Below are 27,795 nucleotides of genomic sequence, written 5' to 3'. Positions count from 1 at the left end.
AAAGGAAGAAAAAAAAAAAAATTACTCCACTTTCAATTAAAGAATTGCACACTTATTCGCATTCAAATTAAGAAAAGTACATTTGTAATTTGATTACGTAAAAACCCGTAACTAATTAAACAAAGAAAATATAATAATTTTCCTTACCCCAGGAAATTTATTTAGTAGTTTAGAAATATATTATAAGCTTCCAGGATTTAAAAGATAGCATTAGAAAAATGCTGACGAGCCATATTGTCGTTCGTTTAATGGCCCGGGGGTATTGAAGGATTAACAGAAAGCGAGCACGTGATCGATATTGTATATGCAAATTAATCAATTTATTCCTTTCCGCTTTTGTCAGTAAAATCTTACAGATTATTATCCTTTAAGGTATTTTTAACTAACGTTTTCAATTATGTAATGTTACGTTATGCACGTAACGTAACGTGTATAGGCCTATACATTAGTAATAATTTGTGGAATGTTACGTAACATTTTAAGTATAATTTAAATTAATGTATTCATTATTGTTGAACGTAGCTATAATTAGTTTTCAATGTAATTCAATGATATGTTCTTAACAGTTATGTTGAGGCGCGTAATTATCTGTAACAGTTTAGTAATATACAACATAAGTTTGACTGTTAAGGCGAGACTACTTAATGGATTTTCAAGAAACTTTCGATGTATATTATTGAAACCACTAGAAAAAATTTAGTCTCAAAGTTTCCACAGGGGGAAGTTCGGCGCTTTAAACAGAAATGGCTAACATCTTTATTGTTCAGTAAGTTACAAAGTAACGCATTCGATGTTTCCGCTTCCATTTTCTAACCACATGATAGCGTGTTCAATCGCTGATCGCCAAGATTCTCGTGAAATGTCAAGGACATGGCGCGGCATGCTTCGTTTTAGATCTACAGGTTTTTTTTTTACGTTTTGCCGATAGATAACACCCTTTAAATGCTCCCTAACCGAAAATCGATGGGTTACGATGGAGTGAACGAACTGTCCAACTTATGGAGAAACGATAGCTTATAATTTGGTCTTCAGAAAACGTTCTTCTTAGCGGTTTATAAAGAACCGGTTTTGCAGTGTGTGGAGGAGCACGATCCTAAATTACGTAATTAATTAGTAGTAATGTATCGGTAGCCAATAACAGTCTATGGCTCAGTTTTTCAAAACAGAACGTGCACAAATGAACGAAAACACGAAATCATACTAAATATGAGGAATGCATTGGCTTTTGTAGGTTTAGTGGAGACTTTTTTCTAGCCCATATTCTGCAATTTTGTATTGATTGCACCATTCAGGAAATGAGCTTCATTTGTCATAAGAATGCCCATAGCCAATCACTTCTCACCACAGTCCGAGTTAGGGATCGTCCATAAATTACGTAACATTATATTTATACTTTTCAACTACCATCCCACCTCTCGTAACGCTCCGTACGCTGTCAAACATACCCCAAAATTACATAACGCATGTCTCGGATCAATTTCTTTAACCCTACTAAGGAATAATAAGGAAGCAAGGAATATCTCTTCTCTTTCTCGAACGTTACATTATTTTATTAATTATGTGAATAATGTAGCTACAAAGCAGTAACATAAATAGTACGGTTCGTTACGCAACACTTCAGAAACGAAAATAAATCATTCTGTTACTCAAGTATTGAAACTCTAAATTGAGTAACGTACTTGTAACGCATCGTAACCATTATCTGCGTTACGTAATTTATGGACAATGCAAATGCCTGGTATCCGGATCAGAAGGCAGAAGTTGAGACATCTTGTAACGGTAGAAGCGCATGATGTTTCACACAATTTTGTCGACTGTTGAGAACGGTTTATCTAACGATCTTGCAATACGACCAACACTACTTGTTCCGTGCACACGTGTCACACTGTCTTCAACCAGTCACATTGCTATATCCTCTATCAGTTGCACGTGAACAGACGACTTTCCATCCTCCAGGATTAACATTCAATAACCAGGTTCTCCGAATTTTAAAATCACTTTTCGCAATCCAGTTGCAGAAATCAGACCTTTCCGTATTCCCTTGGAGATCTAAACCGCTTTAATGCAACAACAGCGGAATTACGTTCTAAAAGAATTTAACGAACAGTGCACGGTCGAAAGACTAATCGTCATTCTAAACAATTGCTTTCAGAAACACCATTCCACGTTAGACGGGTGGCATTTTTATAGGGATTCTATGACGACAATGTGACATAGTACTGTAATTTTTTTAGGTTTCATCCGCGCTTAAAGCGCCGGTTTTCCCCGGGTGACAACTTTTGAAACTAATTTTTTTCCCATAAACTCGCTTCCGATTATTAAAAAAACACATCGAAAATTTCTCGAAAGTCCAATTAATAGTTACGAAATTTAACCAATTGTGTCCCTCCGTAACGTAACCAGAAGTCTTAAGTTACGGAGCATAATTAGTTACGATGTGTAAGTGTTACAGGAATATTGTTTGCAGGTCTTACGTTACGTGACAAAGGAAGTTTAATTATCTTACGATGCACAATTAGCTACAAGCCATGTTGTAACTTCATAGTTATGTTAGATTATTAAAAATTTAGGTTATGTTTCATTTAAGAAAAGCCACGTTACTTCAATTATTTGAAAACAATCCAATTATATGTAACTACGTTCAATGTTAGTTATATAAATTCAGGAGATAACTTTCAATGAAAATTAGATATATAATTTATTATTATATTGAAAGATACTCAGATTAAACAGAAGATACTCAGATTAAACAGAAATAGAAAAATCCAATATGATAAAGGTAAGTTTACTTATACTCTATATATAGCGTTATTCAATAGTTGAAAGCTTAATCTTGTTGCTTCCAGATATTAGATGGGAAATTAACTTTTCTCCTTTCATTGAAAAATTCTTTAACAGATGCTTCAGACATCATTTATTTAATTTTCTATGAATTTCCAGAAATTAGGATACTTCCAATTAATCAACTTAAGCCGCCATCTTGAATTTTATACGATTTAATTATTAGGAACTATTCAGCATTTGTATAATTTATAATATTTGTAAATTAATTTTATGAAAAAATAAAATAAAAGGAAGAAAAGGAAAAAAAACTTCATTGAAATTGGAAAAAGGATCTCTAATAGTTAATTGCGCCCGTTTCGGATTACTCGTAACTTAGCGACGGTTATACGTCATCTGATTGTCGTCATAGAAACAGACAACAGATATCAACACCAAAAATAGAAAGCAGGAAACATTAGAATATTCTTTTAAAATTACTATTATTGAAATTATCGGAGCAAAACAATCTTTAACTTTTATTGATATTTATTAAAAATATCACAATTAAAACAGAACTAAATTTACCAAGAGAATTTGTTTCTTAAACTTATCCCTAGAATGTTATTTCTTTTAAGCTTAATTATCATGAAATTTTTAATTACTTTAACTTTTAAATCGCTAATTTAATTATAAAAAGCTCAGCTGAGCATTTTTTTTGTACAATTAACTCAATATTTGTAAATTTTCCAATTAAAATAGGCTTCCTAAACCTACTTAAGATGTATAATTATTGATAAAATAAGCTGTTTTAATTATTTTTAGCTTGTAAAACGTTAATTTAACAGATAATTATTCATTTAAAGCATTTTTTATGCACTGGAACCCAATTTATAAGTGAGACAGATTACAAAGACTGTGTCTTGCTCCAGTTTTTAATGTTTTTCTCTCTTTACAGCTTGGTAAACCAACAGGAAAACAGTCTTTTTAATATAAAAAATGCATTTTTCTAGATCTTCTTCACTGTTGGATCCAATATCTTCGCTACCAAAAGTATATTTATTTAAGATAAGAAAGAAGAGAAGCTTTCTCTACTATAAACAACTTTCAAGACAACATTTACAGAGATATCAGATAACATTTTTCTCCTATTAATGTGGATAGTGGATTAAAACTAAGTTCTCTTTAAAGTTCAAATATACTATATTTTGCACTAAAACAATATATCAATATCAATAATGGACCAAAATTTAAACAAAAGAAAATAAATTCTTTTGTAGATAGATTTTGATATTTAAAAAACAAAAAAAAGGATACTTTTATGTATAAAAATATTTTCTTTATATTATTTATATCAAAACTGTATAAGATTAGAACAGAACAGATAATTATAATTCAAAACATGTTTTCAACCACATTTATCTGTTATTTTCAGGTCCAAAATATAGATCAAAACATAAAATGAGTAATTACAAAATATAATGACCTGCATGTAATTTGAAAATCAAATTTACGTGTGTGACATTCTACTTCATAACTCTCTAATTTAGTTTTTCATACATATTTTGAACCTGGAGAAGATTGATAAATAAAACTGACAGCATTTTTAAAAATTATAACTGTGCATGCTTTAAATTATTTTTATATTTTGTTAGTAAATTGTGTAAATGTGGAAAATTTCTCAATAAAATTGGATGTAATATGATAAAAATTTTCAATTATTTTAAAATATTTTTGCAGCATAACAAAATATATTGCAAAAGACACCAATCACTCCCTGTAAAATATATTTAATTCTCATTTTGTTTTTCCATATAAAAACATATATTTTTCTAATTAAACACAAAATCAGTTACAAGGTCATATGTCATATATCAAAATGACAGACAATTAAATTAATGACATTTTTATAGATTTATAACATAAGAAAATCACTACACACCTAATTTATTGTAACTATAACATCACAAAATTATAAAAAAAAATTTGATATATTTTTTGGTTTATGAATGTCTAAATCCACTTGTATGTATAAAAATGCTTTATTTATGTTATAATCTTCAAATTTAATTATAACATTAGCAAAACTTATTAATAAATACAAAATAAAAATATGTTTAACTGTTTTAACTTTGTAGAACTGATGATGGAATTTTGCTGAATCCAAATATGCCGAGAGTAATGAATTTTTAAAAAAAATTCTCCAAAATCCAACAAAAAATCTAGACAAATACTATAAAAATGAAATCCAATTTGTCCTACTTTGATATCTGTAATTAAAAAGAATTAATTAATATACTAATTATTCAATTATAAAACATATTTAGATTTTTAAAAATTATTAATTAGTATTTTCAAGCAAAAACTGGCTTTACTAAAGCTAATTTTTTGCTTGAATTTTGTTAAATATCAAAGATAAAATTAATTAAGAAGTTATCCAAGTGAAGAAAAATACTTTAATACTATAATATAACTTCTATTATGTTATTTGTATATTTCAATTTTTATGTTTTGAATAAGAAACAAAATATTTACGTTCGTAATTATTATTATTTCTTCATTAACTTACCTTACAATGTTAAAGTTTCTTATTCAATTAAGATTAAAAAGAAAAATTAGATAATTGTTAATGCAAATATATGTATTTTAGAAGATATTTTCCTTAGATGTAAAGAAAAGTTGTCCAAAATTTATATATATATTATCTATAAGGAAGGTTGTAAATTGCAACAAACTTATAACTTAGTTGAATTGGAAACTATTAGAGAAGAAACTTTATATGAATATTTTCATAAGATTAATGTAATAAAAATAGTTTCTCTGTATAATTTCTTAATGGAATTTGTGAAAAAGCTTAAACAAATAGTAATGTTAATTGGATTAAAGTGGATTCAAAACAGGAGAGCAAACTATATAAATGAAAGTTTGTTTTGTTGCTTCTAGATATTATGAAATCATAAATTATTATAGAAATATATATATATATATTTCTTCTATTCTCCCTTTGTAATAAGAGATTCTCTCTTTAATACAATATAATTTGGTTTAATAAAAAAAAATTACTATTATTTCATCATTCTATTGTAAATACTGTATTTAAGTTTTCTAAAATAATAAAAATACATAATTATTACAACTAAATACAAAATATATTTGAAAAATGTTTATAACACCATTATTGAAATTTTAATTTAATATTTGTTTATCGTACTCATTTTTAAACTTCATATTCTGTGAAAAATGAGAATTTTTTTTTATATGTCATTAATCACTGTAATTTAATTTGTTGAATTAGTCTTCAATTTTATAAGCATTTTATATAAATGCATATACACAATGCATAAAAACTAAAATTATGCTCTATAAGTTTTATTTGTTATTGAAACCTGTACTGCATGATCAAATGAAAACTAAAGGGCTGGCAATTCCATTAGTCAGATTTAGTGATATCACAAGCTAGACATGGTATCACTAAGTCCTGAAATGCACCATGACAAATACTTAAATCTTTAAAATTTATTTAAGATTGAAATGTAATAGAGCATCTGTAAATTCAAAGAAAAAAATCTGAAGTTTTAAATAAATTAATTAATTAAAATACTTACCAAGCCCATTATATAATGTCAAAATTTGATTATTTTTGTAGGTATGTAAATGGAATTGTAAAATAATCCCATTTCCTATCTTGTAATCACAGTTGTCAATCCAGGAAAAGCAAATGGGCTGATATTTGCTCAAAAGGGCTGACAAGTGAAAGTTACCTTATTCCAGTTAAAGTAAAATGCATTCTGAACCCCCTTTGCTCACCTTGTGCAGAAAGAGATTAATGGAAAAGAAAGAAGACTTAGATGTTTTGACATCAATGTCTTTTGAGCCCAAGCTATAAGATATTAATTATGAAGAATGACATAAAAAGTCTGTGGGAAAAAATGTAAAATCAAATAATGCTTTTCTGACCACTCTGAAGCACTTTTATTCTTTAATAATCAAAATGTAATGATCACAAGTAATTATACAGGCATTACAAATTCAAATGACTAACTTTTTATGACCATCAGTGTAAATTCTTGGTGCACTTTTTTAGATTGAAATTCATGATATTTCAAGTTAGTGAGCTGATTGTTTTTTTATGGTTATCGAAAATGACAGTGAAATTTAAAATTTTGGAAAGAAATAATTTTCAAATTTAAATACAAAATTGTTTACGGGTTAAAATTTGTCAGCCAATCAAAAGCATAATTTCAATTTCCGAATATTAAATGAGCAGAAGCCAAGGAAATCAGTTAAAAATTATTTAACCATCGATACCAAAATCAAACTTAATAAATTTCATTTATAATCTAAACTTTGAAATTTTAAAGTTCAATAGCACTGGGCTGTTAAATTAATTAATTTCATAAATTTTGGTATTAATTCCTGGTTAAAGATTATAAGTAAATTTGGCACAATTTTAATAAGAGATGGTGCCTAATGCCTCAAGTGCCAAATTTACTTATAATCTTTAATTGTTTATAGCCCAATTATTTACGGCAGTTGATGATGTAATGGATTAATTCCTGGTATCAGTAATGAACATTATATTGCCTTTTGATGAGAAATGTCCTGCCTGCTGACACAATCAATTGGGCAATAATGTAGTTTTTAAGTATAACAGAAAGTAGTTCTTGTTTAAAACAGAGGAATATTAAAAGAAAAAATGGTCATGGATATTATTAAAAACACTTGAAAGTGATACAAACATTTCTTGAGGATGGGCTACAGGACAGGAGGAGGACAGAGGGAGTAAAGATGAGCTATTTGCCCAAAAGGCAAACAAACAGTATGTATATAATCATTCAAATGAAAAATTTTTTTATAGTACTTATGTTTATAATCTGAATTAATATTAGCTATCGTTAATTAGCTAAATTAGCTAATTAATGCTAATTTTAATTAGCATTAAATAGCTAAATTAAAATATAAAAATTTTACAATTTTTTAAAACCAAACAGTAGCTAAATATCTTATTAAAACATCTGCTAATATTTGCTTAATTCAGATGAATTTCTCTAAATTAAATTCATCTGAATTTTACTATAATAAAATGTTTTATTATATATGAGAAGGATAATTAGATGATGATGATGATGATGATGATAAATCATATTTTATTAAATAATCCTACTTTTTTGCAGATATAAAAACTTCAAGTCAATTTTATTAAGTTTAAAAGCAATTTTCATATAGAACAATCTCTCAGAAATGTTTCTATAAAAAGAAATCACACAATCTACTGATCTTTCAGGAGAGAAATGTTTTAAGTAACTTTTGTAATTAACTCTATAGGGAGAAATTTGAATGTAATTTCTTGCATTAATTTGTATCTACAGAATGTTGTTACTGTAATAAGTAAACCTGATTTCAGTATTTACAAAGACAAACGATAATTTAAATACCGTATTTACTTGCATATAAGATTATATTGAATGTAGGACAAGGTGTGACTTGAAAGATCAAAATAAAATTTAAAAAAATTAGATTTATTAATACAATTCTAATTTTATTTCATTTGATCAAAAATAAAATATCAAATGCACGTAAACACACACATTGTCTCACAAAAATTACTGTCATTTTAAACTTTAAGGAAAAATCTTTTAAAATCAACAACATAATTTGTTCATGTAAAGCTGGACAAATCGGGAACTTTTTTTGCCAATTCTTGAGTCAAATCCGCACTTAAAAGTTTCTCTGAATTCTGATTTCTGAATAATCGTCTGTTTTCATGGGAACGGATTAAAACTTATATCGGGCTCCCGTGTGGTTTTGGAATTCAATTCAAAAGCTTTGCTTTTCCTATTGCTATTCATCTTTACTCCTGACAATACACAAGAACCATTCAAATGACCCAGATAAAATAGTTTTGTTTTTAAACACCAGAGGGTGAACATCTGGTAAAAAATGTAATACACAGTTCACAAAAATTATTGCAAAAATGCAAAGAATCCTTCGTTCGCACGTATAGGATGACCTATATTTTTGAAGCAGTGAAAAATGAATAAAAACTTCATCTTATATGTGAGTAAATACGGTAGTAAGTAAAGATACAATTTACACATTTAATAAATATAAATAATGTCAACAGAATAATAATTTAGGCACAAAAGAGTATATTCACATTATTCTAAAATATAATGTAAATAGATTTATGTTAAAATACCAAAATAACTCGTATGAAGTAGCCCGAAAAACCTACTGAAGTTGAATGCTTTATTACAAGTGTACTCAACTTAAATAATGTCTGTATCAAGAAAAATATATGAAAGGTAATTAATTGGTCTCATAATTGCCAAATCTAAATTATTTAAATTCTTTTCATGGAGATATTTTGAGGAAAAAGTGTACCAAACCACATCATAAGACTTTTGAAGAGTTTGAGACCTCTTAGATGTGAAATCATTGTTCTTCCGAGAGAAGCTCTCTTTAAAGTGTGATGTCAAATTTTAAAATGAGATTAAGGAAAAAACACATTGAATACATAGTAATATCAATAATTTCAAATACTAATTAATGATATTTAAGTAAAATTTGTAAATTTGATATTCAGTTGTAAAAAAGCATTAGACTTGATAAATAGGTTTTCAGCTACCCAATACAAATCATTAAAATGTAAATTTTTAAATGTTTGTTTTGATTTCATACACACTTTATAAGTGGTGATTACTAGTCTATTTCTGTAGTCTATTTTGGTATTTTTTGAGCATAAATTATTTTTTAATAATGAGAACTTTTTACTTATAAAAATGCACCTACAAATTGAAGTTTCAACTTACAACTGTTTAATTTATGAAAGTCTCTGGAAACCAACAGGTGTGATCATAATGTCTTCTAACATTCACCAGTTGGCATGATAGGACTATCAGCGCATGCATTGAAAATAATAGAAAATATAGTTAGTTATTTATATACTGTAAATATATATAAATATAAAATCAATCATAAGAAAAGAATAGAAAGAAAAATTATTTCACTAGATAAATCTATAAGGTTAACATAAAATTGAAAGATTTGTTTTTAAAATTATTCAGATATAACTTTCCATTAAGTAGTAATTGTCATAAAATATAAATTATTATATTTATATTATTGATATTTTACAACTACTGCTACAAAGATTAATTGTAAAGAAAAGAACTATTGAATAAAACAATAAATGAAATAATAATGCTGTGCCTTAAATCATTACAGATGAATATGATTAATGCAAAAGAGAGAGATAAAAGATGAAACAGAAAAGAGAAGCTGAAAATGGACATAATTGATTGTTCTAATATTCAAATATGCAATACTACATTCAAAATAAAAGACTATTCAAATATCGTAAAATGGATGACTATTAAAAGATACCAATGTGAAAGAAAATTTAAATTATTTTAAGAATATTAAATTCATAGAAATATCCAATATTTTTTAACAAACTTAAAGTACACAGTATCTATGATCATGATAATGAAGTTGTCTTCTAAGTAAAGGATTGTATGTAACATGCAACTTTTTCCAGCCATCTCTATCTAGTGCAATATTCATCCAAAATCCCATCTAGTCTCTCTGTGTAAAGTCACAATGACATCTCGTTACCTAGTTAAAATGTCATCTGTTCCACCCTCTTGTCATGTTTATGGCATGTAGCAGTGTTGCACGGTATTCTCACATGGCTGTAAGTGCATGATTGTTTTGTTTGCTTTCTGTACTCTAAATGAACTGTTGTTAAAAAGCAGGCAAAAGTTTATTTTGATAAAATCATAGTTTAATGGAAACTGATCAGAACAATGCAAAGTGCTTTTATGCAAAAAGCAATAAGCTGCCTATGCTTTATGGGAGTTTAATGGGAAAAGACACTTTGCATTACTGAAACAAAACAGCACTTTCTGACAATACAAATCCACATATAAATCTGATATAAACAAATCTGTCGACAATAAAACCCTGTGACTTGAAGAATAGATATGATGATATTTTACACTAATTTGTGCTTAGCAGTTGTCACTTAACTACAGAGCAATGAATTGCTACAAATCATTGGAAGTACAACTACATGACAACTGGCTATGTTCATTTTAATAAAAGAGATTATCAGGAGAACAAGCTAATTTGCTTGGAAAAATATGCATTACTGTAAAATACTTAGAGATATTTTTTATTTTATATTTAAATATAATTACTAAATATCTTGTAATAAAAGTCTTTCACAAAAGTGGTGAGAAACTAATGTAACAGAAATAAATTAACTTCTGAAATTTAAAAAAAAATATTTAATAATAATTTGTAGGATTTCCCTTTTATTTTATGAAATAAAATAAATTAATTAATTACTTAATTAAATAAGATATTTTATTTTTACTTTTTTATTCTATTGAGAACAGATAAATTTACTTGCATGATACTTGTATGATCATCTTTCTATTGGTACAAAAAAGCCAGATATTTTAAGTGTGTTCAATAAGTTCTCTTTGATACTTTATAATGCCAGGAATTTTATAAAAAACCACATTTTCATATATAGATAAATTTGAATTACTGTATTTTATGACATATAATAAGCAACTTTTGTTCAAAAAACACCAGGCTAAAAAAAAATCGCTTTGGATCTTATATATGAAGTTTGTCTTCCATAGCCTAATGACTTCCCCAAACAAAAACTTTAGTAGACTACAGGTAACCTCTGTCTAGCTCATCTCTTGAATAAAAATGTTATTGTTTAATTAAACATATTTTTATCATCATTATTACTCTTTGCTATAGCTAAGAACCTTTGCATCTATTCATGTTGAATATTTTGATGGAAAAGTTTAATTTTAAATGACTTCTTTTAAACCTCTCTTTTCCCCTTATAAATAAAAGTGTTCATTCTAATTTTACTTTCCTTTTAAACTAGAACACAGTAAAAAATATTTGAGGCTAAGTGCCAAAGGCAGGAATGGCTTAAATACATTAAGTACTTTCCTAAATATTTTGTGTTGAAATGGAGGAGATTGTCTTATATGCCATACAAGCAATTATTTAGTGACACCACCACAATGTTGGGCTGCAATTTTTAATTGTATTTGAATTTATTTAATTTAAAATATACACTCTCCACCTCAAATTAGTAGTGTCTTGTCCCTGTACATCTTGCTTTTCCTGTTAGCAATAATGTCATGCCAGTTATTGGTTGTTAAACTAAATTCTGCTTTCAGCACTGTTAAGTGATGCAGTCAAGAGGGTGGATAAACTCATTTTCTTAAAGCACTGCATACAGCAATCCTTGTAGAGGTCTCACTAGTTCAAGGTTAAATCTACTGCACTCATTTCAGTTGCTTTTCTTACTTCAACAAGATGGCTGTCTCCATGGTGGAAATGTGCAAAGTTGATTTCTTATATGATGTGACAGTAAAAGAATTACCATAAATTGATATTCTGTTTGTACTAATTTTCCTTTTAAAATACTCATTAGTAAAATAAAATATTTGACAAAAATTGTATATTTAAAATGTTTTATTATCTATTTTATGTTGCATAAAGAAGCTGTATACATTAAATTTAAATCATTAATTTTACCTCCCAAACAAAGCCTTACATTGCAAAAATGAATTACTTTAAAAATGTTTGAATTAAATAATTTGCAAAACATTCTAACAGCTACACCAAAATCTGCCATTTTGGAATACAGCACTGAAGGTGCTGAAGGTGTTTTAACAATGCATTGTTAAAACACCTTCAGCAGCAATTATAGTGAAAGCAACAGCAGTGCTTCATAGTGCTGAATTTAACAAGCTATATTTATCTAGCTTTAATTATCTAACTCCTTTCAGGATAAAATTTTGCTTTACTGATTCTGATTACCTATACATGAATTTCTGCTTTTACCAGAAATTCATGTATAGGTAATCAGAGCATCTTGCCCCTAAGCTTTTCATATCTAGTCCCTGCTTTCATCTATCTAACTCCATTCTCAAGATTAAGGAAAGACAGGCAGACAGACAGACAGGTGACAGTAGAAATTTATAGGTCTACGATTTTTAAACTGTAGCCCAAAAATATAGTACATCTAACTATAATGCAGTGTACCATCATAACATGGGGAATTGCAATGTTAGACTGTAATGTGCATGATAGACCTGGCTCATATGCTTACAGTCAGACTTGCAATAGTTATAGTCTCAAAGATGGTGCACCAAAACTATGCAGACTCATTATCTACTTCTCTATGTGTGTGTGCACACCACATACACACAAACAGGTAGCCTTAATTCATTTTCAATAAATTCATTAATAGTGGTCAATTTTGTCAGTGAAATGTTCTTTATAGTATAAAGAAAAGTATTAATCTCTTTTCTAGATGATATAATTTAAGATTAATCTAAAAAAATAACAAATTTTAAGTTTTGTTTTCTTCATCTCAAAATTCAATGTATTAAATTATGAATTACAAATTTTGTTAATTCTTGAAATCTGTCACTGGACACTGATGAGATTTGCATTGTGTGTTACAGCATTTTTAAGATACTTGTCTATTTTTTATTTTATACTCAATTGTTAAATCAATATTTTTTATATAACATGGATTCCAAAATTCCTTTAAAAGTTAAAAAAGATTTTGACAAAATTCTGTTTCATCATTTTTCTAACTTATGTGCTACCTATTAATTAAATTTTCAAATTTATTCCAAAAAATATATAATAATAATAATAATAATAATAAAATAGTAGTTATATACATATGAGTGTTACAATATCAAAGTATCATGTAACATTTATTAAATCATTCAAATAAAGTGATAGAACTTTCATTTATATGTAATATCTATTTGTATACTAAATATTTGAATAAATAAATTTCTCGTTTTAAAGAACTTATTTTCATCTATGGCAGATTCTTTCTGCATATAATGAATACAAGTTTGTTAACACTGTTTTTGAAACAATTTTGTTATAAATCACAATTTTTATTTTATATACTTCTTTTCCAATTAAAAATAATATTAAACTTCTGAGAAAAATATTCAATAAAAATTGATTATTAAATTTCATTCTTATATTGAAACTAAAAGCAAAGATTAATAAAAATTCTGTTCTTTTTTACAATGATTTCAAAATTAAAACAAAAAACAAAAAAGACTAATTTTATTAACAAGTGTATTCAATAGTCATTTGCTTGATAACTCATGATATAACACTAACTGACAATTAAATATTTACAAGTAAGTTTATACATATAGGACTTTGATGATCATTAAACATGAATATATGCTGAAAAACAACTAAAGATAGTAAAAGTGTTATATGTCCTTATGTCCTACATATAGGTTTATAAGCATTCGCTTCATCCATATCATTCAATTATATGAAAAATGTAGACTGTGAATCAATAATGATACAAAAAATTTAGCCACACAACTGTCCATTGGCATTACGGAAAAGGTTTAATTTCTGATGGACAGTTGTGTGGCTGAATTTTCTGTAACAGTATTTGGCATCTAGTGTTATTTATATTTCATAGAATCCATAACGCCATAATGAAATTATTGATGGTTAAAAGCTTATTAGCAATAAATAAATGTATTACTGTATATTCTTTTACTTTTGCTAATTATTTTTCTATTTTCTTAAATAGTAAAAGGTGTTTAACAGATAATTTCTGAAAACAGACTGCAATTCTAACTTGAAGTGTGTGTATAAAATTAGTTTTCAACACAAATTAATTACAGGATACTTCAATACTTTATTATTATTTGTAAAATTAAAAAATAAATTTATTATTTTTTCAAATTGCAGCCAAATTATTACCATGTAAACCGACTTTAAAAATCTACTATAAACACATTAATTACAAAAAAAAAACTCAAATTTTCCATAAATTTTTATATTTTTTACAATTAAACCAAATTCTAAAAATATTTAAGAAATTATCTTATATATTTTTTAAATAAAATCTCCAGAAATAATGTCAATTTAGAATTTAATTAATAATAAGATTGTATGTGTAAGATTATTTTAAAATTATAAAATTATATGCTTTTTAAACTAATCACAAATACACAATTAAAAATTGCAATTTTTGCATTCAGTACTAAGCACTTAGCAATTTTTTTCTAACATTGATTTATTTTAATATACAGCAAGTTCCCAGTTAATGGCATTGATAAGTTGTTAGAAACTGCCATGTTAAGTGAAACTACAGATAACGAAACCAATTTTACCACAGGCTAAATGATATAAAAAAGATATAATTCAGTTATTATTATTCTAACCAAACAATGTTGGCAATCTACAGCATTTATTTGTCCACTTCATAGAACCAATTTCACTGTTTATGAAGAAAATTTAATAATTATAAATGATTATAAAGTTGAACTTGTATCTTTCCTTATCCTTCTTCAGCAACATTATAATGAAATGATGTTAAACAAAATGACATTAAATGAAAACTTGCTATATCATATAAAAATTGCTTTATTGAAATTTTACATCTCAAATGTCATAGCATTTTAGATAATCAAGTATATTTTCTTTTCAAATTAGTAGATATTTTATATAATATCTGAATAACTGCTTAATAATAAATGAAAAAAATTAATAAGCAGCAACTGTTACTAAAGTTAGGAATTAAAATTAATTAAAAGTTTCATTCTTGGCATCCAAAGGATTTATATCAATATATACACTTAAACACATATTTGTATACTTATTTCAAAGAATGTAAAATGTTCTTTTAAATTATATCTTTTAGAGAATTTAGTTCTCCTTTCACACTTAAACATAATGTAAATTTTAGCATTCTGTCTCTACATTCAAGAAAGAAATTACATACATTAAAAGTAATAAATGATTAAATTACTTTAGATTTAAGTTGAAACATTTAAATAATGCAATACTTTGTTATTAAGTTATTTTCATTTTGATTAAAAAATGTAAAAATTTTACTCACCAACATATAGGAGGATTCAAGTCAAGTTCATCTACCTGCTCTTCCTTCAATCTGCGATAGTAATTTGCTAGAGTTTCATGAATGGTTTCTTTGGAATATTTACACTTAGGTGAGCCACAACCACATGTAAACCACTTGTACTTGATAACCCAAAATTTTTCACCATAATCAAAACTACAATAATATATTTTTTATAAATGTAGTAAAAAGTTACATAATGACTTATTCAATCTAAATATAATATACACAAAACCTGTCTAAAGTAGAAATGTAAGACTTCTTGAGAACTAATTGCATAACAGAAGCTAAGCAAAGTGCAATTATTTTGGAAACATCAGCCAAATTATAAACCATAATTAATTTTACCAGGCTTGGATCATTGCTGGCTTCTTGGTGATGAGAATTACAGTATCATTTTTTTACAGTTGAGATAGTTCCTACATTGTCTGGACAATATGACAACACTTTCTCCAAATTCCCCAGAAGAGTCAAAGAAAGGAAGCAGCATTGTATTGTGTAACAGAATAGCATATTTAAAACAGAAAATTCTAGCCAGTATCATCACATTGTATTTTAAACAGGTTTTATTACATTAATTTTTGATTTCTATAAAGCATACAATAATACTTAAATTAGTAAAAAATTTGACTGAAATTCTGAGATTTTTACCCTAGTTCTTCTAATGGTTTTATGTCTCTTGAACTGAAGAATGCAATTCGAGGAAAACTTAAATCCTGATGATCTACAAATATTTTTACAGGAACTAGATTTGGTTCACACAGATGATTAATGAATCTACTAATGTTACCATAGTAACGAGCATCTAAACAATATGTTTCTCCATCCTAAAAATAAAAAAATTGTTTATAAATACATAACATAGTAAATAAAATTTTAAATTAAATGATCTCAGTTAAAATTATTTTACTCTAATTTTGGATTATTTTTTAATTATACAATTAATAATAATAAAAAAAGAAATGTCTTTTTGGTTAAATTATGAATTTATTTTGGAGTATTAGCTTATTAAATAAATATTGCAGATATCTTTTATTGACATAAATCTTATAAGTTACAAATAGAAAATTAATTTGATAATATTAATATCAAATATTCAATTTCAATTTTAACACTAGAGTAAAATAATAAAATTGTACCTATAGATGACAAGTCTTATTCTTTAAACATTAACATTTTCAGAGAATCTTAATGTATATCTGAAGATGGAGAATAGTTTTATTGAGAGTTATTTGAATACTTGATCTTCTGCATGTTGTTGTAGCAACAGTTAAAAATCCATTTTACTAGATGAAATTTACATATTTTCGTTATTTATAACTGTTACCATAACAAACTGTAGAAAATCAGATGTTCAAATCCTATAACTTCAGATGAAACTTTTTTCCTTTTGAAGACAGAAATTTTTTTAAAAATCTCCAAAAGTATTAATTTAAAAAAAAAATAAGACTTTTTATCTATATGCACTATTTTTACTTTATCCATATATACATATACAGAATATAAGGTAAAATCTATTTCCAAATCATTAAGGTACTTGCATATGAATTATATCTACATTTTATAGATCATTTTGAAACTTATTTGATGTAGATGAAAAACTGTATTGCATCAATTTTACTGTTTAATTTCATAAAATAATTAGAAGTGAAAATTTGCCCAAGTAAGCACTCTTCTCTGTCATTATGGCATTATTATTTTAAACTCAGACATTTTGAAATTCATTGTTCTGTGCATTATTTTAAATATTTCTACCAATACAGAAGTGCTGTAGATATGTCTATTTAATTGTTTTGTGAATTTTCTTGGGCAATGATAACAGTATGAAATTCTAAGGTATTTCATCCCTAAGATTACAAAAATGACATTAAAGATTTTTGTAAATCCATCACATTGCTGTAACGAAAAAGATCTTGTGTCATGCAATTGCAATCTTTGGAGAAAATACGTGGTATGATCCAAAAGTTTGTTGACTGCAGTAATCTATGACAACAGAAGTATGTATTTGAAGTTACAGCGTATGAAATGGATTCTACCAAACCACCTCTACGTGTTCAGGTTAATTTCACCCGTGTCATGTGATTAAACCACGAGTGCTGCTGTTTTTTTCCGGAGATAGTTACCTTTGTTCTGCGACGTAATAAAAGTTGAGTTTCAAGAACAACCTCCAACATTTCGACTTCGCCATGGTAGAATCACCGTACACCTTTCTTAGCAATTTTAAAGTCTCTGTAGGTGTTTTACCTAAACGCTGACAAAATTTAATGTTGGAGGTTGTTCTTGAAACTCCACTTTTATTACGTTGCAGAACAAAGGTAACTATCTCTGAAAAAAAACAGCAGTGCTCACGGTTTAATCACATGACACGGGTGAAATTAACCTGAACACTTAGAGGTGGTTTGGTAGAATCCATTTCATACGCTGTAACTTCAAATACATGCTTTTGTTGTCATAGATTACTGCAGTCCCCGAACTTTTGGATTGTATCATGTATATTGTAATTATCAAAGATATTGAATAATTATTTTCTATTGCTTCTACGATAGAATTATGAAAGACAATTATTATTATTATTTTTTTTTTTTTGAAAAAATGTTATCTGAACATTTGTAATATCTGAATCTGAATAATTAAATACTACCATATATTCTAGTATAAATAAAAACAACCATCAAATATCATTTTCTGATATGTACTTAGTATTTTGTTTAGTATTTAATATGTATATTTTTTAAAATATCATCATTCTTTGATCAATCCTTTATTTTTAATTTGTTACATTTAAATATAAAATTTTTATTTATTTATCTATGGATGTGTTACTAATAAAAAGAAATTTATTATTTCTGAAGTTATTGCTAAGTTGTAGAATAATTCTAGAAATTTCCACTAGTAAATTTTATTAATAATTACATAAATTATTTATTATATATATGTCAGTGTTTGCTGAAAAATTAAAACTTAAATATTTTAAATTAATCATCTTATAATATAATCAAGATGGGTTGATGATAATAATAAGCATAGAATCCAAATGATTAAAAGTTGAAAGTTGAAATTTGGTACACAGAGTATGTCATAAGAACGCACACTAAGAAGGGATTTTTGAAAATTCCCCCTGCAAGGAGAGGATTAAGGATTACGCTGAAGAACTCAGCTTCTACTATATTATTTTAGATGTGATATTTTGCATTTTTGTTGGAAATTGAACATATTTTTAGACTCATCTAAAAATTCTCTAATTAGCCTCAGAAGAGGGATAACCTAATTCTTGCACCCGGTGAAAATTAGCAAGATCAGCAATATAACTATAAAGGTTATCTTATGTAAGGGTTTTTCATACCGAATGATCAATCTAACATTTTAAAAATTCTTTATTCCTCTACTGTATACAATTTAAAGAATTTTTAAAATGTGTTAGAATGGGCACTCAGTGTGATAAACTGTTATGCAAGATAACTTTTGTAAATATAAATCAAACACCATAATATAATATAGTAGAAGGGTTAGAAGTATGAAATAATCTAATAATCTTCAACTTTGCTATTGTTATAACAAAAAATTGGACTCACTTGAATCTTTAACCGGTGCATAATATGTTTAATCTTATAAAACGAACGTTTTCCTAACCCCTTCTGCGTTCTTCCTCAGGTAAATCAGCTGGATTGAATCGAATACAAAAATTATTTGAACAAAATCGAATGATGGAAATTTCGACCTGCATTAATTCAAGGGACAAGATTAGTCTTTCAATGACCTGGCAGGCTTTGCTACAAACGAAGAGTTAACATTCTACTCTTAATTTTTAAGGAAAATATCGGAATGCATGTGCATGTGTTATGGATAATACATCTCATACACGTGCACATATATTTTGAATTCTGACTTGTCACTGATAACCATTTTAGACATTGATGGTTAAGACATTGAACATATTTAAACATGTCACATGAATGGATACACATACAAACTGGACATTCAACATTTCCATCATTCAATTTTGTTCAAATAATTTTTGTATTCGGATTCGATCCAGCTGATTTATCCGAGGAAGAACCCAGAAGGGGTTAAGAAAACATTTGTTTTATAAGATTAAACATATTACGCAGTGGTTAAAGGTTCAAGTGAGTCCAATTTTTTGTTATATACACCGCAGTGTGCAGTTCTGATTTATTTTGCTATTGTTACTTTTTGCCTGAGCAATGCTAGGCTAATCTGCTAGTTCTTAAATAATTTTTTCAAATTATTTTGACCAAATACATTTGTAATGTAGTTACTCATTTGTACAATAATTAACTACATTACAAATTATGTCACTTGACAATTTTGAATCAAAACCCTTCTAGACACACAGGCATTCAAATTATAATGTAATTGTATTCTAATCTGCATATGTAAATTTTTAAAATTATTCTTTGACTTGCTAAACATTTGATAGTAAATAATTTTTATACAGTGTGTGTGTGTGTGGTGTGTGTGTGTGTGTGTGTGTGTGTGTGTGTGTGCGCACATTGTGCACTCTCACTAATCCAAATCTGAACCATTCTAAACTTGCTTAATTTGAACCATTTTTTTTTTGCTTTTGATATTTTTTGGAGCAAGTTAACAGCAAATTTTATAAAATTTTGATTTGCACTAAATTATAATAAATGAATGATAGTAAACTATTCTGCATCAAGTATTAAATAAGATAGTGGCAACATATAAAATTGCCATTAAATGTGTTTTGTTTTTGTAAGATTTCTATCTTTTAATGAAATGCTAAATAAAAACATTGAAAATAATTCAATGAATAGATGAAAATGATAAGAACAAATTCAAACTTTTAAAAGATTTGAAAATTATCCTAAATCTTATTTCTGGGCAATACTGACAAAGATGAAGATCAAGAATCATTCAATGAATTTCTGAAAGCATGCTGCCTGCTTACCAGATCCTGTTATGACAATTTCATAAATTTTTCTGTAAACAATTTATGAAAATCTATGATAAATTTGTAAAATTAGTATATACAATACTATACATTTAACATACTATATTTAGTGCTTCTACTCAAAAATAATCATATATATTTGTAGTTGTTTATCACTTCCTTTCTTTATATATAATTTGAGCTTTTCACTGACCCAAACAATGCCCAATTAGTTTCGATTGATGAGAATGTAGTATATTTGATAGTCATAAGTGAATGTATAAATCATCAAGCTGAAGTTAATCAATCTTAATCAATCGACTTACTCTATTATCCAGATCAAATAGATATGAATCATCTTCTCTTTGGTCAGCTTCAGAATCAGAAATTATTTCTCCAATGTATCTATGTATTATTCAAATAAACAATGAAAAACACTCTAACAACCAAATATTTAATAATGGAGTAATATTTACTCGCATATAAAGGATCCTTTTGGAATTTCTTTCAATGCACGAACTCCCCATCCCTTTTGTTTTGTTCGGAACAATTGTAATCTACTCCTACAAAAGAAATAATATTAAAAATATGGATCATATATATGTAAGTAACGAAAGTATTACTTCTTAATCTTTTATCTGAACCATACGTTACTCCATGTTGAAGTACTCGGTTATTACAATTTTTCCAACATAAACAAGCTCTATTGCACTCAAATATCATTGGAGGATCCAACATATTAAATTCAGGCAATAAATGGCCTTCCTATAAAAAATTATGTCAGGAATCAAACATAAATTAATTTTTTACGTTAAAAAAGATGTAGCACTGTTTCTACTTACTTTATCATACCAACATTTAAAGCTAATAGTGGCACAGGTACAATTAGGAGAAGTACAATCATCATCACATCTGCAGCTCTAAATAAAACAAACAAAAAAAAAATAAAATTATATAATTATCATCAAAGTGAATACTATTTAATTTCTAATTCAAATTATAATCATTATATAAAATCTGAACTAAATAACATCTTTAATAGATAAGCATTTTTACAACTCATTAGACTGAAATGACAAACAAAAAAAATATGGAACTTAAATACATATTTCATATGATCATTTCATAGTACAGTAAGACCCCGCTTAACACTGATTTGATATAATGTGGTCTGCTCAAAGCCTTAAAAAAAAGCTCAAAATTTACGCTGATTTAAATTATCATGGCATTTCATTGATTTGTATATAATACAATTATTTACGAACACAAACCAATCAAAAAAAGGGGCAAAAAGGTGCACTTTCTTTAAATCTATGTTTGGTGCAATTTTGAAAAAAATATAACATAATGAATGACATAGGCAATATTGGCTTTGCTTGGAAAGAATTAATTGATAAATCCATGAACAGAGCTTGGAAGAAGTTATGGCTGAAGGTATCCAAGAATTCTCAACGAGAAGAGCCTATCACTGTATCATTAGGTTGACCAAACTCAATCTAATCGATACAGCAGGACTAGGAGATGTAGATGAGCAGGATATTGAGGAGTTACCACAGGTTTCTGGCAAGAGTCTTACCAACAATGACCTTCAAGAACTGGCAGAACAAGGAATTCACGTACAACTGGAAAATAGAAATTCTGAAAACAAAGAACCCAAAAAATTTCTGTACAGATTTCCTTAGTAAAAGTTTGGTAATGATATCTGAAATTGTTGATCAAATTGTAGTGAATGGTCCAGGTTTTGAAAGGAGTGCAAAAGCAAAATGAGGCATTTTGGATGCAATTTTCTGCTACCAACATTTGCTTAAGGAAAGAAAAAGAAAGCAACAAATGAGTTAGTTAGTTAGTTAGTTAGTTCTAGTTTTTTGGCACAAGAGCCAAACAGGCTATGCTGCGCCATGACAAATAGTAAAATTAAACAAAGCTAAATATATATATCACAAGGCGTCAATACAACACAAAAACACAAACAAACAGAACAACACAAATATAAATATATAATAAATAAATAAATAAATTAGTTAACTTAAATCTCTCTATTAATATTTATAACTTTCAAAAAGTTCAGTATCTTATCAAGATTTGGCCTCTGGCCCAAAATCTCTCTCAAAGTTGCATTTCCAAAATGCTGTCTGCGACTCTGGTCAAAAGCAACACAGTTGCAAAGTATATGTTTAACACTTAAAGTACAAATGCAATACTGGCATACTGGCTGGTCATCACCCTTCAAAAGGTATTGATGAGTAAGCCGAGTATGTCCAATTCTCAGACGAGTAAGAACGACTTCAGATCTCCTATCATACTGTTTCTTGTGTGTCCAATTTTCTATTATAGGTTTGATCTCGTAAAGTTTATTGTGGACTTGTTCGTTCCACACATTTTGCCATCTCTCTGCTAGTCGTTTTTTAACAACCAGCTTCAAGTCACCTCCTTCAATAAGCATTGTATGCTGAGAAGAACTTGCTGACTTTGCAGCTGCATCAGCTGCTTCATTCCCTTTTATACCTACATGGCCTGGGACCCAACAAAATTTTACAAAAATATTACTTGCAATAAGATGGCAAAACAGTTTGCGAATTTTAATCACTATAGAGTGAGAACTAGGTTCATGTGAGATCAAAGCCTGAAGTGCACTAACTGAGTCAGTGTAAATAACACAGCAACGATGACCTTTCCTAATTACATATTTTAAGGCTAGGTAAATAGCCTGCACCTCTGCAGTAAAGATGGAAGAATTTGATGCAATTTGTTCTGCCACGATCTCATCCTGGCAGACAAAGGCTGAGCCAACGTAATCAACCGATTTCGATCCATCTGTATAAATAGGAATTAAATTCCTGTCGTGATGTTGAATTTCTGCAAAGTGCTGCCTATAGATGTAGTCCAGGGTGGATTCCTTAGGAAACTGCTTTAAGCTAATGTCAACATTAATCACAGGAGTTGACCAAGGTGATATATTATCGACCTCGGCCTGTGAAATGTTGCTTGTGTCCAGGTCAATCGTGCTGCTTACATTCTCCATTCTAATGTCAAATGTAGGGACACAACTTGGGCGAGCTGTAAATAATCTTTTCAGCTGAGTATCTGATACTCTACAATAAACTGAAGGTTTAGCCAAAGATTTCTGTTTAATGTAATAGAACAGAGACAACTGCTCTCGCCTGAGAGATAGTGGGGGCTCATAAGCATCTACGTATAAACTTTGGACAGGAGAAGTTCGAAACGCACCAGTGCACAAACGCAATGCTTGATGGTGGATTGGATCCAGCATCCGAAGAGTAGATTCTCGCGCAGAGCCATACACAATACATCCATAATCAAGCTTAGAGCGAACAAGAGCTCTATATATTCTGAGCATCGAACATTTGTCTGCTCCCCAGAATGAGCAGCATAATACCTTTAAAAGGTTCAGAGATTTTAAACATCTACTCTTCAAATTGCGCAAGTGTGGTAAGAACGTCAATTTATGGTCAAACACGACACCCAAAAATTTTGCTTCGTTGACCATTGGGATTTTAACCCCATTTAGGTAAATTTCAGGCTCCAGGTGCAAACCACGCCTTCGGCAAAAGTGAATGCACGATGTCTTCTCTACGTTAAAGCTGAAACCATTGGTCTTGGACCAATTGTCTATGCGATTTAGGGAGGTTTGCAGTTGTCTCTCAATAAAACTCATATTACTAGACTGGCAGGAGATCTGAAAGTCATCCACATACAGAGAGTGTTTCACACTGGGAGGAAGACATTTAGCTATGCTGTTAATTTTAATTAGAAACAGAGTCACACTCAAAATAGAACCTTGAGGAACACCTTCTTCTTGTGTGTAAGGCCTAGATAAAGTTGTGCCCATCCTGACTTGGAATCTTCGATTCCGTAAAAAGTTTTTTATAAAAGTTGGCAAATTACCCCGCAATCCGAATTGGTGCAGATCACGAAGTATTCCGTATCGCCAGCAGCGATCATAGGCCTTCTCTATATCGAAAAACACAGACACTAAGTGCTGTCGTCTAACGAACGCTTCGCGTATGGATGCTTCAAGGTTTACTAAATTGTCCGTGGTACTTCTGTTCCTACGAAATCCACTCTGATGTGGTGAAAAGTAATCCTTTTCCTCTAAGAGGAACATCAAACGTCCATTTACCATTCTCTCAAAAAGTTTACAGAGACAACTCGTAAGAGAGATTGGTCTGTAATTAGAGGGATTCTTGCAGTCTTTACCTGGCTTGGGTATGGGAATGATGATAGATAGCCTCCAAGAGTCAGGAAAGGTATGTTCTGTCCATATTCTGTTGAACAGATTCAAAAGATTACAAAGGGAATTGTCTGACAAATTTTTAATCATGCTGTAGTGGATTTTATCCGGGCCTACAGCAGTATTCCCCGAGCGAGACATCGCTCTATGTAATTCTATTCTGGTGAATGGCACATTATATTCCTCATTAGATGAGGAGTAAAAGTTTAAGTACTGTTTTTCACTTTGAGCTTTATAAACCTGAAAATCCCTTGTATACACAATATTGCTGGATGAAGCCGAAAACGTCTCACCCAACAGATCAGCAATACCCCGTATATCACTGATTATTGTGCCATTATTTTCCAACATGGACAGAGAATGAGAAGCATATTTCCCATTAATTTTATGGATTTTATCCCAGACTGCTTTTGAGCTGGTGGAAGATGTTATGCTAGATACATACTTCCTCCAAGAATCCCTTTGGCTTTGCCTCCTTATTTTCCTGGCATTTGCCTTTGCTTTCTTAAAAGCAATCAAATTGTTAGCAGTGGGGTATCTTCTGAAAATCCCCCATGCTTTCTTTTGTTTTTTAAATGCTGCCTCGCAATTTTGACTCCACCATGGTTTCGGATGCTTTGGATATCTGGTTGATGTTATCCCCATTGTTTTTTCAGCTGCCTGAATAATAGTCGATGTGACGGCTTCAACTGCATCATTGATATCAGCAGTATTGACCATTTCCTCAGTGATTTTAGCCAAAGAAGAAAATGCAGGCCAATCTGCTGTTTCAAGTTTCCAGCGTGGTGGATGGGCTGTTTCACAGCTTTCTCTGCCTCGGTATTTTAAAAATATTGGGAAGTGGTCACTAGAGAGTGGATTAGATCCAACTCCCCATGTAAATGCTGAAAACAAGTTTGGGCTAGCTAATGATAAATCAATGGCAGTAAATGTTCTTGTTGGGCATGGAAGTATGTCACTTCTCCGGTATTAAATATATACAGTTGGTGATTGCCTATAAATCTCTCAATGGCCCTGCCACGACGATTGATGTCGGGACTGCCCCACATTGGATTGTGACCATTGAAATCACCAAGTAGAAAGAATGGAGTTGGCAGCTGTTCAACCAAGGCATCCAATTCATCGTCATTGACTCTGACATCTGGTGGCAAGTATATCGAACAAACTGTGACAGTAACGCCAATTGAAATTCTGACTGCCACAGCTTGCAGTTCTGTTGTTATTTGTACCAGTAAAGACGGGATGCGGTTTGAAACCAGTACAGCCACACCTCCACTGGCGCGGGTGTGGCTGTCGTCATCTTTACGGTAAAGATCGAATCCTTTTAAAGAAATTCTTTCTCCAGGTTTTAGATGTGTTTCCTGGAGTGCCACGCAGAGAGATGAGGTAGAGTATGTCAGGTGTTTAACGTCAGAGAAGTTGTTGCGGAAACCACGACAGTTCCATTGGATTATTTTATAATCCATTATGTGTTTGAGGTAGCATTCTTTGCGAGGGTATCCCTCTTTAATTTAACAGGGGGTCTCTCTTTTGGAGGTGACTTTGGTTTCGTAACCTCCGTATTAGGCTCTTCGTCAGATATGTCAGAAAACTCACTCACAGATTGAGCTTCTGATTTTTTTGAAACTTTAGAGAGGGCTGCTTTCACTCTTTGTTTGTTAAGTGGGTTCTTACTGGCTTTTTTAGAACCCACATTTCTGGTTGTTACCCCTGATTTACTTACAGAGGTTTTAGTCTTTGTGATCTCCTTTTCTTCTGATTGTGTAGATGGGATCAATAAGCATCTTGCATGGCATGTAAGAGATTCGCTTGGGGATACAGAAATATCTGTTTGAACCCCACGTGTCGTAGTAGATTTCAACACGGCAGCAAATGTCTTTTGTTGCATAGGTGCACTTGGAGTGACCATGCGACGAGCCTCTGGATATGATATGTTTTTCTCAGTTTTTATCCGTTGAATTTCTTTTTCTCTTTGCCATGCAGGGCATTTCCGGGAGTAGGAAGGATGGGCATCTTTGCAGTTCACACAGTGTGGAGTACTTTTACATTCAGTACTGTCGTGACCTTCAGTTCCACACTGTGCACATAAGCTTTTGCCTCGGCAAGACGTCTGGGAATGTCCAAATCGCTGGCATTTAAAGCAACGCAGCGGATTTGGAATATACGGACGAACTGCACAGCGCAGATACCCGGCTGTAACAAAGGATGGCAATGTAGGCTTGTTGAACGTGAGGATTAAATGTTTTGTGGGTATCAACTTGCCGTCTCGACGGATTGAAATGCGTCGAACGGAAGTGACACCTTGGTCTGAGAGGCCGATCTGAATGTCTGATTCGTCTTCAGACATTAAGTCAAACTCAGATATCACACCTCGTGAGGAGTTCAAACTTACGTGTGGTGTGACCGAAATTGCCACGTCTCCAAGAGTCTTCATTGACAAAAGCTTTACTGTTTGTTGAGGAGAGGCTGTTTCTACTAGATCCCCTGACCTCAATTTTTGCGTTTTTTTTAAATGCCCAATGGTTGATTCAAATAGCTTTTGAATCAAAAAAGGAGAACACTTAGCAAGGGGTTTTTCTCCAGTTGCATGCACTATTAAGTAAGCAGGTTGGCTGGAGGTCTTTTCTTTTGTCTGTGCTTGTTTTTGGTTTTTGGTATCCATATTTAAGAATTTATATTCAGCTCCTAGTGACCCCACCCACCATGGGGCCCAACAGGGGGGTGCCGTCACATGGGAGACTCCCATAGATCGTCGCACCAGGGTTTCTCAGGAGCTATACCCTCACAATGCAGTCGAGAAGAGCACACCTTGTCTGACGTGTCTGCCCGGTCTGCATCGATCGGTTGACTCCAAGCCGAGGTCAACAATGACTCAACGACCAGCCGATTGACTCAAACGGAGCCTGA

General features: G+C 29.9%; 1 protein-coding gene across 3 annotated transcripts in view; it reads right to left on the bottom strand.

The window, feature by feature from the left end:
* Positions 1-4,534: 4,534 nt before the first annotated feature.
* LOC136978243 (histone-lysine N-methyltransferase EHMT2-like) overlaps positions 4,535-27,795 on the bottom strand; it is a 68,024-nt gene continuing 44,763 nt past the window's right edge. For 2 of the 3 annotated variants that reach the window (XM_067273911.1, XM_067273912.1), the window contains 8 exons: positions 21,479-21,556; positions 21,286-21,401; positions 21,113-21,199; positions 20,963-21,041; positions 16,376-16,551; positions 15,707-15,880; positions 9,573-9,655; positions 4,535-5,030 (listed from right to left, as the gene is read on the bottom strand). In XM_067273911.1, coding sequence (XP_067130012.1) covers positions 9,628-9,655; positions 15,707-15,880; positions 16,376-16,551; positions 20,963-21,041; positions 21,113-21,199; positions 21,286-21,401; positions 21,479-21,556 — 738 coding nt within the window. In that variant the 3' untranslated portion in view covers positions 4,535-5,030; positions 9,573-9,627. Of the gene's footprint in view, positions 5,031-9,572; positions 9,656-15,706; positions 15,881-16,375; positions 16,552-20,962; positions 21,042-21,112; positions 21,200-21,259; positions 21,402-21,478; positions 21,557-27,795 lie in introns of those variants that run through there. The other variant, XM_067273913.1, reaches the window with a different exon arrangement.

This window comes from Centruroides vittatus, unplaced genomic scaffold (genome assembly GCF_030686945.1).
Source record: "Centruroides vittatus isolate TY-2023 unplaced genomic scaffold, ASM3068694v2 contig_5, whole genome shotgun sequence".
In the NCBI taxonomy this organism is placed as follows: Eukaryota; Metazoa; Arthropoda; class Arachnida; order Scorpiones; family Buthidae; genus Centruroides; species Centruroides vittatus.
This window is presented reverse-complemented; position numbering and strand designations above follow the sequence as displayed.